This window comes from Abrus precatorius, unplaced genomic scaffold (genome assembly GCF_003935025.1).
Source record: "Abrus precatorius isolate BTA unplaced genomic scaffold, Abrus_2018 Scaffold2, whole genome shotgun sequence".
In the NCBI taxonomy this organism is placed as follows: domain Eukaryota; kingdom Viridiplantae; phylum Streptophyta; class Magnoliopsida; order Fabales; family Fabaceae; genus Abrus; species Abrus precatorius.
The window spans coordinates 10,083,645-10,099,367 of NW_020874362.1; the positions used below are offsets into that span (position 1 = coordinate 10,083,645).

At 29.5% G+C, this 15,723-nt stretch overlaps 1 protein-coding gene across 1 annotated transcript; it reads left to right on the top strand.

The window, feature by feature from the left end:
* The first annotated feature begins 256 nt into the window (after positions 1 to 256).
* On the top strand, positions 257 to 6,060 carry LOC113858432 (mechanosensitive ion channel protein 10-like). The gene is made up of 5 exons (XM_027491094.1): positions 257 to 1,480; positions 3,938 to 4,061; positions 4,316 to 4,609; positions 5,199 to 5,401; positions 5,594 to 6,060. Exons 1-5 carry the CDS (start codon positions 276 to 278, stop codon positions 5,862 to 5,864), a joined length of 2,097 nt encoding a protein of 698 aa, XP_027346895.1. The 5' UTR covers positions 257 to 275; the 3' UTR covers positions 5,865 to 6,060.
* The last annotated feature ends 9,663 nt before the right edge of the window (positions 6,061 to 15,723 follow it).

The window sequence follows — 15,723 nt, forward strand, 5'->3', positions numbered from 1 at the left end:
AATTTAAATATTTTTAAATTAATTTTATTTTAAATAAAAAGAAACTTCGTTAAATTACAATAATATATTTTTAAAATATAAAAAAAATTATAATATATACTTACATATATTTAAATGTAAAATTTGATAGCAATAATATAAAAGATGGTTTAACGAATTCTGGTTAACAAGATATATATGGGTATATATATATATGACTTAGAGAGATTAAGAAAATGGTTATATATATGTAACTCTGGCATGGTGAACACATGCAGCAAGAGTCCCACTACTGAATGGAGAAAACAAGGTCCTCGGAGCAAGTTGTTGTCTTCCTCGACCAACACAATCCTAAAGCTTCTTCGATGGACGCCGAGAATCCCCAAACTAATGAGAAGCCCAAACACCCCCCGATGAGAGCCCAAACTCTCAACTGTCTCAGCTTCTCAAAACCCAAATCCCGAATCCTAGAATACAACTATCCTCCACGCACCAAGCTACTAACCCCCGAAGAAATCGACACCATTCAACCTTCCTATAAGATCTCTTCCGACGACGACGACGATTGGGATTGGAGCGAAGATGAGCAAGAAGAAGATGACTCACAACACGACCCCAAGTTACACCCGAAGAGAAAGTTCAAAGTCAAGTGGAGGCTCATGATGGAATGGGCCTTGTTTCTCAACATAATGGCCTGTTTGGTGTGTTCTCTTACCATATCTTCCATTACAAACATTCACGTGTGGGGTTTGGAAATTTGGAAGTGGTGTTTAATGGCAATGGTCACTTTCAGTGGCCGTTTGTTTTCGGGATGGTTAGTTGGCCTAACGGTTTTCATCATCGAACGAAACTTCATGCTGAGGGAGAAGGTCTTGTACTTCATCTACGGACTCAGAAAAAGCATAAGAAACTGTTTGTGGTTAGGCCTTGTTTTAATCTCTTACTGGAGTCTGGTGTTCGATGATGTCCAAAAGAAGAACCACAAGTTCCTCAACAAGGTGTTTCAAGCCTTGGTGGCTGTTTTAGTGGGTGCTACCATTTGGCTTATAAAGATTGTGTTAGTCAAAATACTGGCAAGTTCATTCCACGTGACCACTTACTTTGATAGAATGAAAGAGAGCGTTTTTCATCACTACATTTTGGACACCTTGTCAGGGCCTCCAATGGAAGATGCTGAAGCGATATTGCAACAGCACCAACTCAATGGCTCTAAGTCGATGCCCACGAGGGGGAAGTTGAAGGAGGCAAAGAATCAGCACAAGTCTAAGAGGTTTGGCTCGAGGAAGATTGACATGGAGAAGCTGAGAGAGCTTAGCATGGAGAGCACTGCTTCTGCATGGAGTGTGAAGAGGCTTGTTAGCTATGTTAGATCTTCCGGTTTGTCCACCATTTCAAGGACTGTTGATGATTTTGGGAACGCCGAGTCTGAGATCAGTAGCGAGTGGGAAGCTAGAAATTGTGCACAGAAGATTTTCAAGAACGTTGCTAAGCCTGATGCCAAGTAAGTGTGTCACCCCTTTATGGAAATTCATTTTTCACTCTAGCTAGTTTTTTAATTTAATTGTTACACAAGTTTGGTTTTTCATTCACAAATATTGGAAAAAAAATTTACATGATTAAAATGATGTAGAAAATATTAAGTGCACAGGAGATTATAGAAATATCTAAGTTTGATATAGATCTTAAAAAAAAATTATATATTATGTTTCATTAAAAAAAAGTTAAGCTTTGTTCGTTGAAACAGTCTTTTACACTTAACGGGCCCACTTATTTAAGTAGAGAGTTTACATTTTTATAAAAAAATTATATTATTAATTAATTAAAATATATAATATATATGACTTTTAAATTTATTATTATAAAACTTAATAATTCTTGCTGATAATAATATATGATTAAATAATAATGTAATTTTTTATATCGTTATTATAATTCAATTTTGTTTAGTATTATCAACATAAACATCATTACAAGATCATTTGATTATTTGTTGTGTTTAAAATAGTAAAGTTTGTTAATCTACACACAAGTTAAGACTTACTAAGCTAATTAGAAGTTTTTTAGAAATAGTCTAAAACAGGTAAACAAACCAAGGTTAGGACTTCAATTAGCTCGACTCTACTTATATTTTCATCTGAGCTGATGTTTATGTTAATTAAATAAAAAAAATTAAAAGAGACTGTTTTATAATAAAAATAATAATTTTACCGAAGAATAATTTTAAAAGAATTTATAAGCACAAAAATTAAAATTATAGACTATTTATGAATCATAACTTAATTAAACATGTTAATATATTTTATTTTTTTTAATCTCAGTCACGTAAAAAACGTGATCAAATTCTGGATTTCTTATTTTTGTTCGGATTAAAACTTCAGTATTTCATGATACAATTTCTAAACCACACTAACAGTGGGGAGTACTAGTGATTAAGCAAGGTATTCTTATTCTTTTAACTTTTTTTTCTTATAAACTATTTTTAGTAGCTTTTCTTAGCGTCTTCAGTAGCTGAGAAGCACTCTTATGAGTAGGTCCTATGTTTTTTCTTTCTCTTTTTTTATTTTGTGGTCGTTATGATCCTCTAAACATAATAAGTGTCGTGACCTTAGCCAACGTTGTGCTTCGTTTCGTACACTTAGTGGTCCAATAATCATTTTATATTTCGTTGTTCCTCTGATTTGTTTCATGCGCCATTTCGTTTCTCCATGATCGATCCATTTCCACCTTTTGTGCTCAGTGCTCCTTTTTTAGTCTCAGTGGCAGTGCTCCTAATGGCAGAAGAAAGAACAAACGGAAGGAGGACATAAACGTGGCAACAAGATCACTGATGACATGTTTTTTTAATGTTTTGTGAAGCTTAATAACGTGGCAACAAAGATTACTCATGACATTTTTTATGTTTTGTGAAGTTTAATTATTTTAAAACACACTTACCTAACTCAACTCTACTTGAATATATTATATTTAATCTAGTTAATTCGAATTAAATAAAAATAATTTTAAAATGACATCGAATCAAAGTAAAATATTTTAACTGAACTAGACATTTTTTTAAAACTTTAGTTTTAGTATTATGTGCATTTTTATATTGTTTTCAATTGAAATTAGGATTACATACTGATTATTATTGTTGAATTTTTAATATCTAAGTTAAAGAAATAAAATTTTAATTCAATGTAAAATACCAAAAATATTTAAATTTGTTTTTCCTCAATACCTGACTCAATTCTATCTTGAATAAAGGGGTTGGTTTAGGCCATCGCACTCACCGCATATTAATAGTGGTGGGTCAGTTTCATTATTTTACACCAAAATGATACCAGCCCTAATGTCCATGGTCGATGATCGACCTTCCATTTTTATGCAAATCATTGAGTGCAGATACGTCTGGTGCACTATATCATGCCTCTGGTTGTGAACATTATTAATGTACTGTTTCCCACTAGGACCAGGTGTTCTAACTTGGTCCATTATCTTGGCCCATGAAAAGCACTGCTTAACAATTCTTGGTATATATTCATAGATGAAAATAAGGTGGGTCAAAATGTTTGGGTCCAGAATTGCTCAATGATCAATAAAATTATTTCATGGTTGCCCAATTTAATTTCCTACCAGTGAAGCCAGAGTGTTAAAATTCCAGCATCTTATTTCGAGAAGAGAAATATTTTAAATTTTTGTTAGAAAATCATAAACATTAAATAAAGCATTCATGATGGTTGGTTAACTGAGGGTTGACATTGTGTTCTTCACAATCATAATAATATAACGTTAGAGTTACTGTAAAAGGGTCATTATTCATTCTCTTGTAAATTTGTGAAATCTACAAATTGATTCAATACGTACTGGAGTTAACTTTTAAATAGGCAAACCATTGAATAACATTCAACAATAACACGCACCAAGTGTATATGAATGAGATGATTAATTAAAATGTGGTGGTATTTCTAATTTATTGAAGGTATATTGAAGAGGAGGATCTCATGAGATTTTTGAAGAGGGTTGAGATACATACCATTTTTCCACTCTTTGAAGGCGCCCTTGAAACTGGCAAGATCAGCAGGTCTTCATTTAGAAATTGGGTGGTAAGTTTTGACTGTAAATTCGTTCCTTTCAGTCATAATAGTGACATCAACAACATTACCTAGATTACCAAATTATAAGTATTACTCGTTTTGTTTTGTTTTAGATACTCATTCCTCTTTCGTATATTTTATTTTTATTTTGGCTGAAAAACAGCTAGTATTGAGTAAAATATCTTTAGATATGTTAGGTTCATACGTTCAATTACATATATAGTTAATATCGAAAATTAATTAGAAAATGAAATTTTAATCAGATTCGAGCTTATTATGAACGAAAAGCTCTAGCACAATCACTCAATGATACCAAAACAGCAGTACAGCAGCTTCACAAATTAGCAAGCGCCATTGTTAGTGTGATAATAATCATTGTGACCATTTTGGTGATGGGGGTGGCAACGGTCAAGATAATATTATTCTGCATTACACAAACTGTTTTGATAGGAGTTGCCTTCCAAGGTACTTGCAAGACTGTATTGGAGGCCATCGTCTTTGTCTTCGTCATGCACCCTTTTGATATTGGAGACCGCTGTGTCATTGATGGAGTTCAGGTCATTTCACAAACTTTTTGGAAATAAGTTTCTATAAATTACTTAGCTAAAGTCTAAATTTTCTTATGCTTGTATACCATGGTTTTAGATTGCACTTTTATAAGTAAACCTGAAACCATAATTTGAAACCTTAGCTTGTCTATCCTGATGCAACACATGAGTGCTACTTTATTTGCATCCAAGAATAAGTTTCACTAGGTCTTTTAAACACCACTAGGTCTTAGACTTCCTTTTTAATATAAAAATTTTACTTCATTTTCAATTGATCAATTTAAGGCTAAATACATATTCATGGAAATATAATTAAATTTATTTATGATTTTCTAACATTTTACATTTTGATATTTATAAATTTAAAAAACAATCTATTTTAAAGTGACATATATAGTGTATATAACATTGTCATTAGTAAAGTTTTAATGATCAAATTTTGGAGGATAAAAATTAAATTTATAAAGAATAAAAAAATATATTACTTTCATCAATGGCTCCCGATTTGGAGTCCTACTGTAGACACTACACACACACAAAAATGAAATGCATATATTACCTATCAATTTAATTATGCACTCACATGTACTACTTACAGATGATTGTGGAAGAGATGAATATCCTGACAACAGTATTTCTTCGATATGACAATGAGAAAGTATACTACCCTAACGCAGTTTTGCTCTCTAAGCCAATAAGCAATTTCTATAGGAGTCCAGAGATGTGGGATTCAATTGATTTCACAATTGATGTTTCAACTCCCATGGAGACCATCCTTGCACTCAAGAAATCAATACAAATGTAAGTGCTTTTTATTCCATAGACTTTGTATACAGAACATTTTTATTTTATTATATTTTACTACCAATAAGATGTATTTGGGAGAGAAATAGAGAAAGTTCAGCATGATTATACCTACTTAATTAATTAACAAGCTAGATAAGCACCTTTTCATTTTGTTAATATTTCTGACTTGTGTGACTATGATTTTAGGTACATTGAGAGCAAGCCAAAGTATTGGAATCCAAAACACGGTATGATAGCAAAAGGAATAGAAAATGTGGACAAGTTGAAGTTGTGCTTATCTGTGCAACATACCATCAACCATCAGAACTACGGTGAGCGAAACGTTAGGATAACGGAACTTTTCTTGGAATTGAAAAGGCTCTTTGAGATCCATGGTGTCAAGTATCATCTTCTTCCTCAGGAGATCCAAATTACCCAGATGAACATTGAAAATGGGAAAGTCCTTTTTCAATCATAAAGCAAAGCTTGCTTCTCATCTCTTTTTCATTTATCAGAAATATATAATTACCACAATAATCACTTTGTTAAAAGCTTTCAAATTATCTTCCTTTTAAATTTCAACTCTCTATCATGTCTTAATAGTTTAAACTAAGTTAAGGAGTGCATTTACTGTGTTATACATTGTTAAATTATGAATAGAATTCAGTTACCATGTTTATTATGGTGGAATACATTACTGTGAATTTTATTTTAAGACTAACTCTTAGCTAGATTATGTTATTTTGAATGGTTATATTATTTGAATTGATTAAATATTAATAAAATAAGAAGGTATTTAATAAAATAAAGTTTTTCTCTTTTCATTTGAAATCATCATTTTTAATCGGGAAAGAAGAGGAGGCATTAGATGAAATTTTAATTGATTTTATTTTTATAATTACTAAATTAATATGTTTCTAACCTATACTTTTAAATTTCTAATAATATTTTTTCCTTGTTTATAATATAGGCTAATACAGAAATAAAATATTAAAATTTATTCAACTTTGTTAATTATCCAAATATGACCTTAAACAATTGTTTAACTTTGTATGAATATAATAAATTTACTTGTTGAGTCATGTAATGATATATTAATTATGCATGTCAAATTTTAGCTAAATAAATGTTCATAGGTAAGCCAATGGAGGTTGGTTCAAGTGGCAAGTGGCTCGACATCACTTAAGCAACTTCTTAGATTCAGATTTTTGTGTATGCAAAAAATTTTCAGTGGTAGACTCACTTACAACATTCAACATTTAGGCACGCGAACAAAAATTCATAGGTAAAAAAGAATTATAGTCCATATTTGTTTTTACTTTAATAAAATTTATTTATGTTAATAGTGAATTTAAAATTATATATTATGTATTAAAATAAAGTTGGTTCATAAAATATAATTTTTTAATCATAAATAAATGATCTAAAATTATTTTTTTCCAAAGTAATCAAGTCCTAATGTAAACATAAAAGATATTGTTCCAATACAAAAAAATATAACTTTATTCAAAATTATTTCTTATTTTAAAATGACCTATGCTAGAAACGAAATTTTGGAGTGTTAACTTAGCAGTGATTAGTAGAAACTACTCTATAATAATATACTTAGAGAGCGATTCTCTATTTATACATTAGAGAGTGGTTTAATGCTAACCGTTCTCTAATGTACACTTCTTAGAGCGGTTAGCGTTGAATGACATTTTAATCTATACTTCTAAGAACTGTTCACAGAGAACAACTCTTTAATGTATATTTTTTAGAGTGGTTCTCTATTAATCACTCTCTAAAGTCACACACTTTAAAGAGCGATTTTCTATAAACCACTATCTAATATATATTTTCAGAGAGCGGTTTATAGAGAATCGTTCTCTAATGCATACTTCTGAAAGTAATTAATAAAGAACCATTCTCCAATGTCTTTTTTCTATTTTATAAATAAAGCATACTCAACTTATATTTTATGAATCCTTTCGTCTTGCTAACAAAGTTTGTCTCTTTTACATTTATAAGTTCTCTTCATCTTCTTTGTGTTCTTCGCTTTTTATGCACTAAGAAAGTTGGTCTCTTTCACATCTGTAAGTTGTCTTCGTCTTCTTTGCGCTAACAAAGTTGTTATTTTTCACATCTATTGATACCTTATAGTTCTTTCTTTCTTTCTTTCTTTCTTTATTAACCATGAATCATCCTACTAATTTATTCTCTTTTCTCTGCTTACTAGTATTTAGTTCATATAGATGTAGATTGTTTGGTTAATATAATGTACAAACTCAAGTTTTAATTTAATTTGTGATAAAAATGAAAAAATTTTGAATGTAACAATAAATTAATTTTGGTTTATAATAGAAAACACAAAAAAAAGAATTTTCAAATTTCAAATTTGCAATTCACTACTCATACTTTTGAGAGCATTTATATAAACTATTTTCTAAGTATCATCCACTTTGTAAGAGCAGTTTGCTCTCCAATATCAACATTTGAGAGCAGTTATTTAACCGCTCTCTTAAATATAATACATTGGATTGCGCAATATTTTAGAATAGTTCTAAACACTCTCTAAGTTAAAACGAAACCCCTCTCATATATCCTTTATAGCGTAGTGATGATTTAATCCCACGTTAAAGGTATTACCACAATTGACTCTTTTGAGAAAATCATGCATGGCAAATGTGTTACTTAAAATAAGTGAATGTAACTAATAGCAATGATTACCTATGATTTATTAACTTCCAATAATTAATTACCCATGATTGTAAAACCTCTAGTAATTATCCACAGTTTATAACTTCATATAATTACCAATGATTTTATAACTTCAGCTAATTACATGTAGTAATTAATATAACAAATTTAAAAAATATGCGTAAAAAATAAAACTTTTGCTTTATAAATAATTATTATATCATGTGTCACTAAAATTTAATCATATTTATTTATTTAATTATAATAAAAATATAAACTTTTTAAAGTAATTTCAAACGTTAAATAAATAATGAGTTATTCACACAATAGAATATTGCCAAAATATACATAAGTAAGTATGATCCTCTCGGTAAGAATAATCATGTACATGTTATAATGTCTAAAATAGTAGTAAGTATAAAAATAACTTTTTTATTTAAATAATACATTTTTTGAAACAATTTTTTAAAATAGGATTTTTTTAAACTAATTCTCTGTTTAATGTTGTTTTTTTTTTTCCATGGTACTAGTAATATCGCTTATATATAAACGATAGTATATTTTTATTATTATTTTAATAAGATATTGTCTTAAAATGACTAATATTATCTAGAGATTAATACGTGTCATAGATGGATGTGTATTGGATGAGTTTAGGCAATAGTAATGTGATATTTTATTACTTTTTCGTTAGTTCCTTCACTTCTCAAACGGAATCTGATGAAGTAGCACTTGAGGCACACAAGGTTGCAAACCAGAAGAAAATGAAAAGAGAAAGAGAGTGTGAGAGTGAAATTGCATTAGTGGTGTTGTTGCATGAAATTTGAATGTAAGAGCCCAAGAGGTGTTGTTGATTTTGATTTTGATTTTGAAATTTTCCTTTAAGGGAAAATGGATTTCGAATGTTGTTGCAGGGGATTCGCTGTGGGCAGGTCTATTCTTTCAAATTATGGATTCGTTGTGGCTTTACCTATGGCCACATACTTAAGGAAGGTGAAAAGCTAATGGCTGCATTAGCACGTGCTTGGTTTCTATAGATGTTTTCAACATCACTGTATCATTTCTATTACAAGTAGGATCCACGATGAAATAATAATATCTGCCCCTAAGTTAAATATTTTATTTTAAGATAATTATGTTACTATCATCTAAACTCGTTTGATATACGTCCATCTATGACATGCATCAATTTGTGGATAATATCAATTATTTGGGCCATAACTTGTGAAAATAATAATAAAAATACATTATCGTCTGTACAATACTACAACTTACATGACAAAAAAAAACATTAGATAGAGAATTAGTTTTAAAAAAAATTCTATTTTAGAAAATAGTTTTAAAAAATATATTATTTAAATAAAAAAAGTTATAAAAATATAAAAAATAATATACATAAATTATCTTTTACCTCTAGCTTAAATATACAAAAAATAAATATATCTTTCCCAAAATATAATAGATACAGTCACTTTTAGAGTTAAGTATAGGTAGATGCATAAAAAAAAAATATAGACATCCATAGTTAGTATTTTTCCTAATTGTTGTCCGTAGAGGATAACGATTAGGTACACGTGATATCCTTAGGGATGACAATGGGTAGGGTACTATAGTACCCATCCCCATACCCGCGTTTTAAAAAAATACCGTATTCAGCCCCATATCTGTGTGGGTATGAACATTAATCCTTGTACCTGTACCTGCATACCCATCTTGTACTCATTACCCGCGCTTGTTTGAGAAAAAAATATTTATAAAGAAAAATATGTTTATATAACTTCACATAGGTAACATAATAATACAAAAATTCAATATGTAGTTGCCGAACAAAGTACAAACATAGATAAAAAAAAACAAATATTCAAAGGTCATAAATGCTAAATGTATCTTAATATAATAATTTTTTAAACTAAAATTTTTAGAAATAATAAGCGAAACTAAACACACAAGTTGTTTGTCAGTGATAACCCTATCTTGTGTGAGATTTGATCGATTGACAATGTCAGAGCGACAGCGAAATAGATCTGTACAATGGTTGTCCCTTTGTGTAGGATTACTTGGTGACCTCTTGTGACGGCATTGACAACTAACTTTAATGAATAACATTTCATAGTTGTTAAGTTTTAATGAGACAGACATTGAGAATGAGAATAGAGTTAGAGTAGAGAAGTTCAATACTAACAACAGAAAGTTGATACATAAATTTTTTTTTAACTTTTGAATTTGAAATTGTAAGAAAAATAATAAATTTAATTAAAATAATATAATATAATTAGTGTATATATATATATATATATATATATTAATACTAGTATTTTTAACTCATATACTATACGAAAGTATTTTATCAAAAATACAAATTTTTGAAAAATTATTTTAATAAATTAAATATTTATAATGTATATAAATTTTAAAAGAAAAAATTTGAATAAAAGATAAATAGTTACAATAAAATTTTATAATAAAAAAATATACGTGTATATTAAAAAAATTATACTTTTTTATCTGAAAAAATTAATAAATAAAAATTAATAATAACTTTTTTATATTTATATCTCTTCAAAAAAAAATTTGAACGTGAATAAATAGTAAGAATAATATTATTTAGATTTAATAGATTATAGTTGTGTTTGTAATACATATGTTGCATAGAAAAATATTATTTTAAATTAAAATATAAATAAAATATAAATATTGTTAATAAATAATAAGTTTACGGTAATAGTAGGTAATTGTAAAATTTATAAAATATTTACAATATATTTATTATTTATCATTCACTTTATGATTTAAACATTAATATGATTTTATTAACAAAAATATTTGTGTAAAAAATATTTTATGTGTGTCATATATAAATAATATTTTAAAAAAAGTCAATCTCATATTAACTATGTAATAATTAAATTGTATTAGCCTAATTAAATGATATAAAATAGTAAATAAATTTTTCTATTAAAAATATAAATCAAAATAAATTTTTTGGTTTACTTTATTATATATATATATATATATATATATATATATATATATGCGGGTATGGGGCGGGGTGGGTACTTAGATACCCATACTCGCACCCATCCCTATTAAAATTTGTGAATTTTTACCTACACCCATACCCGTACCCGTATAGTGGGTAAATACCTTACCTATTATGGGTAAATTTTGTGGGTGTCTATCGGATACTTTATCCATTGCCATCCCTAGATGTCCTAATCTCATGGTCAGTCATTACTTGATAAACTTCATTATAAATCTCTACCAATCTTCACAAACATTGAGATTCTAGAGGTGTAGGCAATGATGATGGTTTTCTAATGAACCCTAGCGATATTGTAATAGAGTAATAAAGTGACACATTGAACGATAAAGGTGTTATGTTTAGCCTTGGGTCTAGATGGAGTATGATGATGTACACCATACCTTAGAAGGCAGCTGTGTGAGAATCCTCATCATATCTCCAATTGCCATTAGGGGTGATGAATCTACATTTTGTCAATATTTTACTTATCTTTTTAGTAGATTTTTAATGAAAAAATAGAGTTAGAAAATGTAAATACCATAAAATTTTTAATTATGTCATTAATTCTAATTTTCTTAATTTTGGTTCCATTTGCATGAATTTTATAATTATCTTTTACAATTTGTCTAAGTAGAATAATTGTACAGGAATTTTTGAACAATAATCCATGGGATTTGAGCTCTTGAGAGAAAATAAGGTGAAAGTACTTACTTCCAGCACCCAAAGTAATCACTCTAGCAAGCATCCTCCAAGGACCAAGTGGAAGTAATCACTTCCAGCACTGAAAGTAACCACTCTAGAGCCATATCCAAGAGGCAAGCTTGCGTGTGTTTACTTTCACCATTGATAGTGAACACTACAGAGCCAATTTAGAGAGGCACGACTGCACGTAATCACTTTTATCGTTCACAGTGATTACGTGCAAGCTTATCTGATTAATGAAGCTATGCATGTTTACTCCCAGTAGTCATAGTAGTTATGCGCACTATGTGTAATCACTTTCACTAGTGAAAGTGATCACTATAGAGAGGAAGAAATGCAATGGACCTGCGCATAATCACTTTCACTATTCATAGTGATTACTCCAAGAAGTATTACCTTTACTATAAATGGATTTCCACTTATAGAATAGAGATCTTTTTACCATTTTATTGTACTTTCATTCTTATACACTTTTTAGAGGATTAGGTCAGAACTCTGGGTGGCTACCAAGAGTTCATTTTTAGGATTCTTATTTTTTCTTCCTTTCACTTACTTCAAATTTTCTGGTTTTGTTGAACATTATTCAATTGCAATGTTGAACCCATCTATATGGAATGCTAGTTTTCTCTTATTAACTCCTAGCAAGTTCATAATGATTCTTGAAATCTTGATTTGATTGTTAATACAAATTTCCTTCCCATTGAATTTCATTTTCCTAATTTCTTGAGAATTGAATTAGGAATTAAATAGAGATTATTGCTTAATCAATCTAAATTCCTTTCTTAACAAGAGTTTCAAAACTCAATTTGCTTAATCTTGGGTTGGGTCTCAAATTGAATTAGAGCTCATGTGATTTGCTTAATCTTGCATGAGAGTTTAGAGTTAGTGGACACTTGTTTTAATTAACTAAATTCTAGAAAGGGATTAGTTACTGATTCTTGGTGGATTTATGATTTAACCAATATGGATGAGTTAGGGATTAATATATTTTGTTAATTGATTTTCTCAACTTAAATTTTCACTTGAATATTTGATAACGTAAAAGCAACAAAACCCTTTTTTTTTATTTTTTTGAACTTGATGCACTTTTCATGTTTGATATTTGATCTCTTACCTAGTGCTCATAAGAGGACGACCTAGGTTAACTCCATCTAGTATTACATTAATTTCAATTATATTTTGATAGAGGTTGCGACTATCTTTTCATCAAGGAGCGAATTTAACACTCATTTAGAATAGAAATGAGATGCTCAATAATAAGTCTATATTTTGGCATACTTTTATAGGTTATATATTTATGTATGACCATTATTTTATCAGGTTTTTACACTAATTTCTATGATTTATATGGAGATTAATAAAGAAGGCCATAATTAGATTTTTGGGGTGCATTTTGTGCCTAAATTAGATGAAAAATAGGGCTTCTTCTACGACCGTGCTAACTGTGAGAAGTCCAACTTTGAGGAAATATTAAAACCCTATTAAAGGAACCTCATGGGCAACAACTTAAGCATCTCTCTCATACCTCACACCTCTCTAACACATTCTTTTCACACCTTTCACCTTTTTTCATCTTCAATCTTGGGGTTGGCTAGTCGCTGACGGCTATTGGAGTTTTGGAAGCGCGTCTTGGGATTTAGAGCTTTCTTCATCTTTTCTCCACTAGAGACTCCTATAGTTTGTATTTACTTTTCAAATAACTATGGATTTATTTAATATTATTTTAGTTCTCTTTTATATTATGTCTAACTAAATTCATAGTTAAGTTATGGTAGATTCTTTACACGACTCTATGAGATTTTTATGATTTATGATAATTTTGTGTTTTTGTTCTTAATTGATGTATATCTTATTGTGCTATATTTGTATGTTAGAATTGACAACTCTTAAATATATAATAATTAATTATATTGTAGGTGATCATATCACATATAATTAATGGATCTATAGGATAAAATGAGACAAATGATTAGGGGACCAAGCTTAGTTATTCTCTTTCAATAATTATTAAATTAATAGTTCATAGGTTCTATATATTTTCTCTTTCTTTTACCTTCCATGACTATTGCAGTGATAGTTTAGAGAAAAGACTGTTATATTTACATAATCATTAGGTGTCAATAGATTTAGTATAAGTAGTTGATAATCATAAGAAAACTAGAATTAAAATTAATCTGAAAAAAAATATAGAGAAGTATAAAGGTGAAATCATACATCCTAAGTTCTTCTTAATTATTTTATTATCAAAGGCTGCACTATTTTAATTTCTTATTTTTAAATCTTTGTTTTATTTAATTTTGCATTCTTTAAGTTTAAACAATTAAATTAAAAAAAATTTGGTAATTGGAAAAACGATCCTTGTGTGATGATATTTTGGAAACTTATTTTAAACCCTTTATTACTTTTCAACGGGTACACTTGCTTACGAACAAGTTTTTGACATTGTTACGGGAGATTTTTTTTTCCTAATATTAAGAAAATCTTATATTTAATTGATTTGAGCAATTTCTGTCTTATTTTATTTTTTGTTTTGATCATTTTTAATTTTTTTCTTTAATTTGTTCTATTTGTTTGCTATATATATATATATATATATATATATATATAATTCTTTAGTTCATGCTCACTTGTTCTAAGTATTTTACAACTTGCTTATTTAATCTAGAAATTTAAAGAACTATGCGAAGACAAAGGAAAGAGTTGAGAAAGCAAAACATGGCAAAGGAAAGGAGGAAGACTAGAGGTGAAAGAGGCTCTTAGATCTCAGTTCAACTATCAAGAGACAATGATGCAATATGTGCATTATTCTGATAAGAGAATGACAAAGCTTGAACTTAAGTTGAAGCAATATATTGAAAGAAATAATAAATTATTTGCAGAGATCAAATCAGAGATAAGTGCATAATCTTCAAAGATTGAATAACAATTGGGACAAATTACAAATCTCTTGAGTCAAAGGATGCTAAGAACACTGCGAACCTAGCCAGAACCTAATCCAAGGGAGCAATGCAATGTCATTACTCTTAGGAGTGGGAAGAACCTTGAGGCCACACAACATAGTAAGGTGAGTACACTTGTGCTTCTTGATAAGCACGCCCATGCATTTGAAGAAGCATGGTCATGCTACGAGTAGCACTCCTATGATAATATAATAAGCACGCTGTGCACACAAACATGCAAGACCATGCTTCAAGTGCAAAGCTTGAAAAAGAAAAATCTACTACACAGCCAAAGCCCTATGAGCATAGAATACCTTTCCCACAATGGCTACGAGGCCAACCCCCTATGACTCAGAGTTTGACAAGTTCTTGGATAGTTTGGACAGATTACACATTAACCTTCCTTTTGTCGATGCGATATCTAAAATGTCAAAGTATACCAAATTCCTGAAAGAAATCTTGAGCAACAAGAGGAAGCTAAAAAAAGCGCGAGATTATAAATTTAACTAAAGAGTGTTTCACTGTAGTCTTGAAAAAGCTTTCGCCTAAGCTTAGGAACTAAGAAGTTTTACTATTCCTTGCACCATTGAAAAAACTCATATTAATAAAGCCTTATGTGATTTAGGGGTCAATATTAACTTTATGCCTTATTCTGTTTTCAAGAAGCTTGGAATGCATAAACTTAAATCAACCTCTGTGTTACTTCAGTTGGCAAATAGGTCGATCACATACTCTAAAGGCATAGTAAAAAATTTACTTATAAAGGTTAGAGAGTTCATATTTCCTGCGAACTTTGTAGTACTTGACATGGAAGGGGATGATGATATTCCTATCATCCTAGAGAGACCTTTCTTAGCCACTACAAGGGTCATTAGAGATGTATAAGAAAGAAAGCTCACTTTAAAGCTAGATGATGAGGAAGTCATGTTTCAAGATTTTCATTATTTAAAGTACCATTCTAGCCAAAAGTCATGTAAGTTTGTGAGCATTGTGTA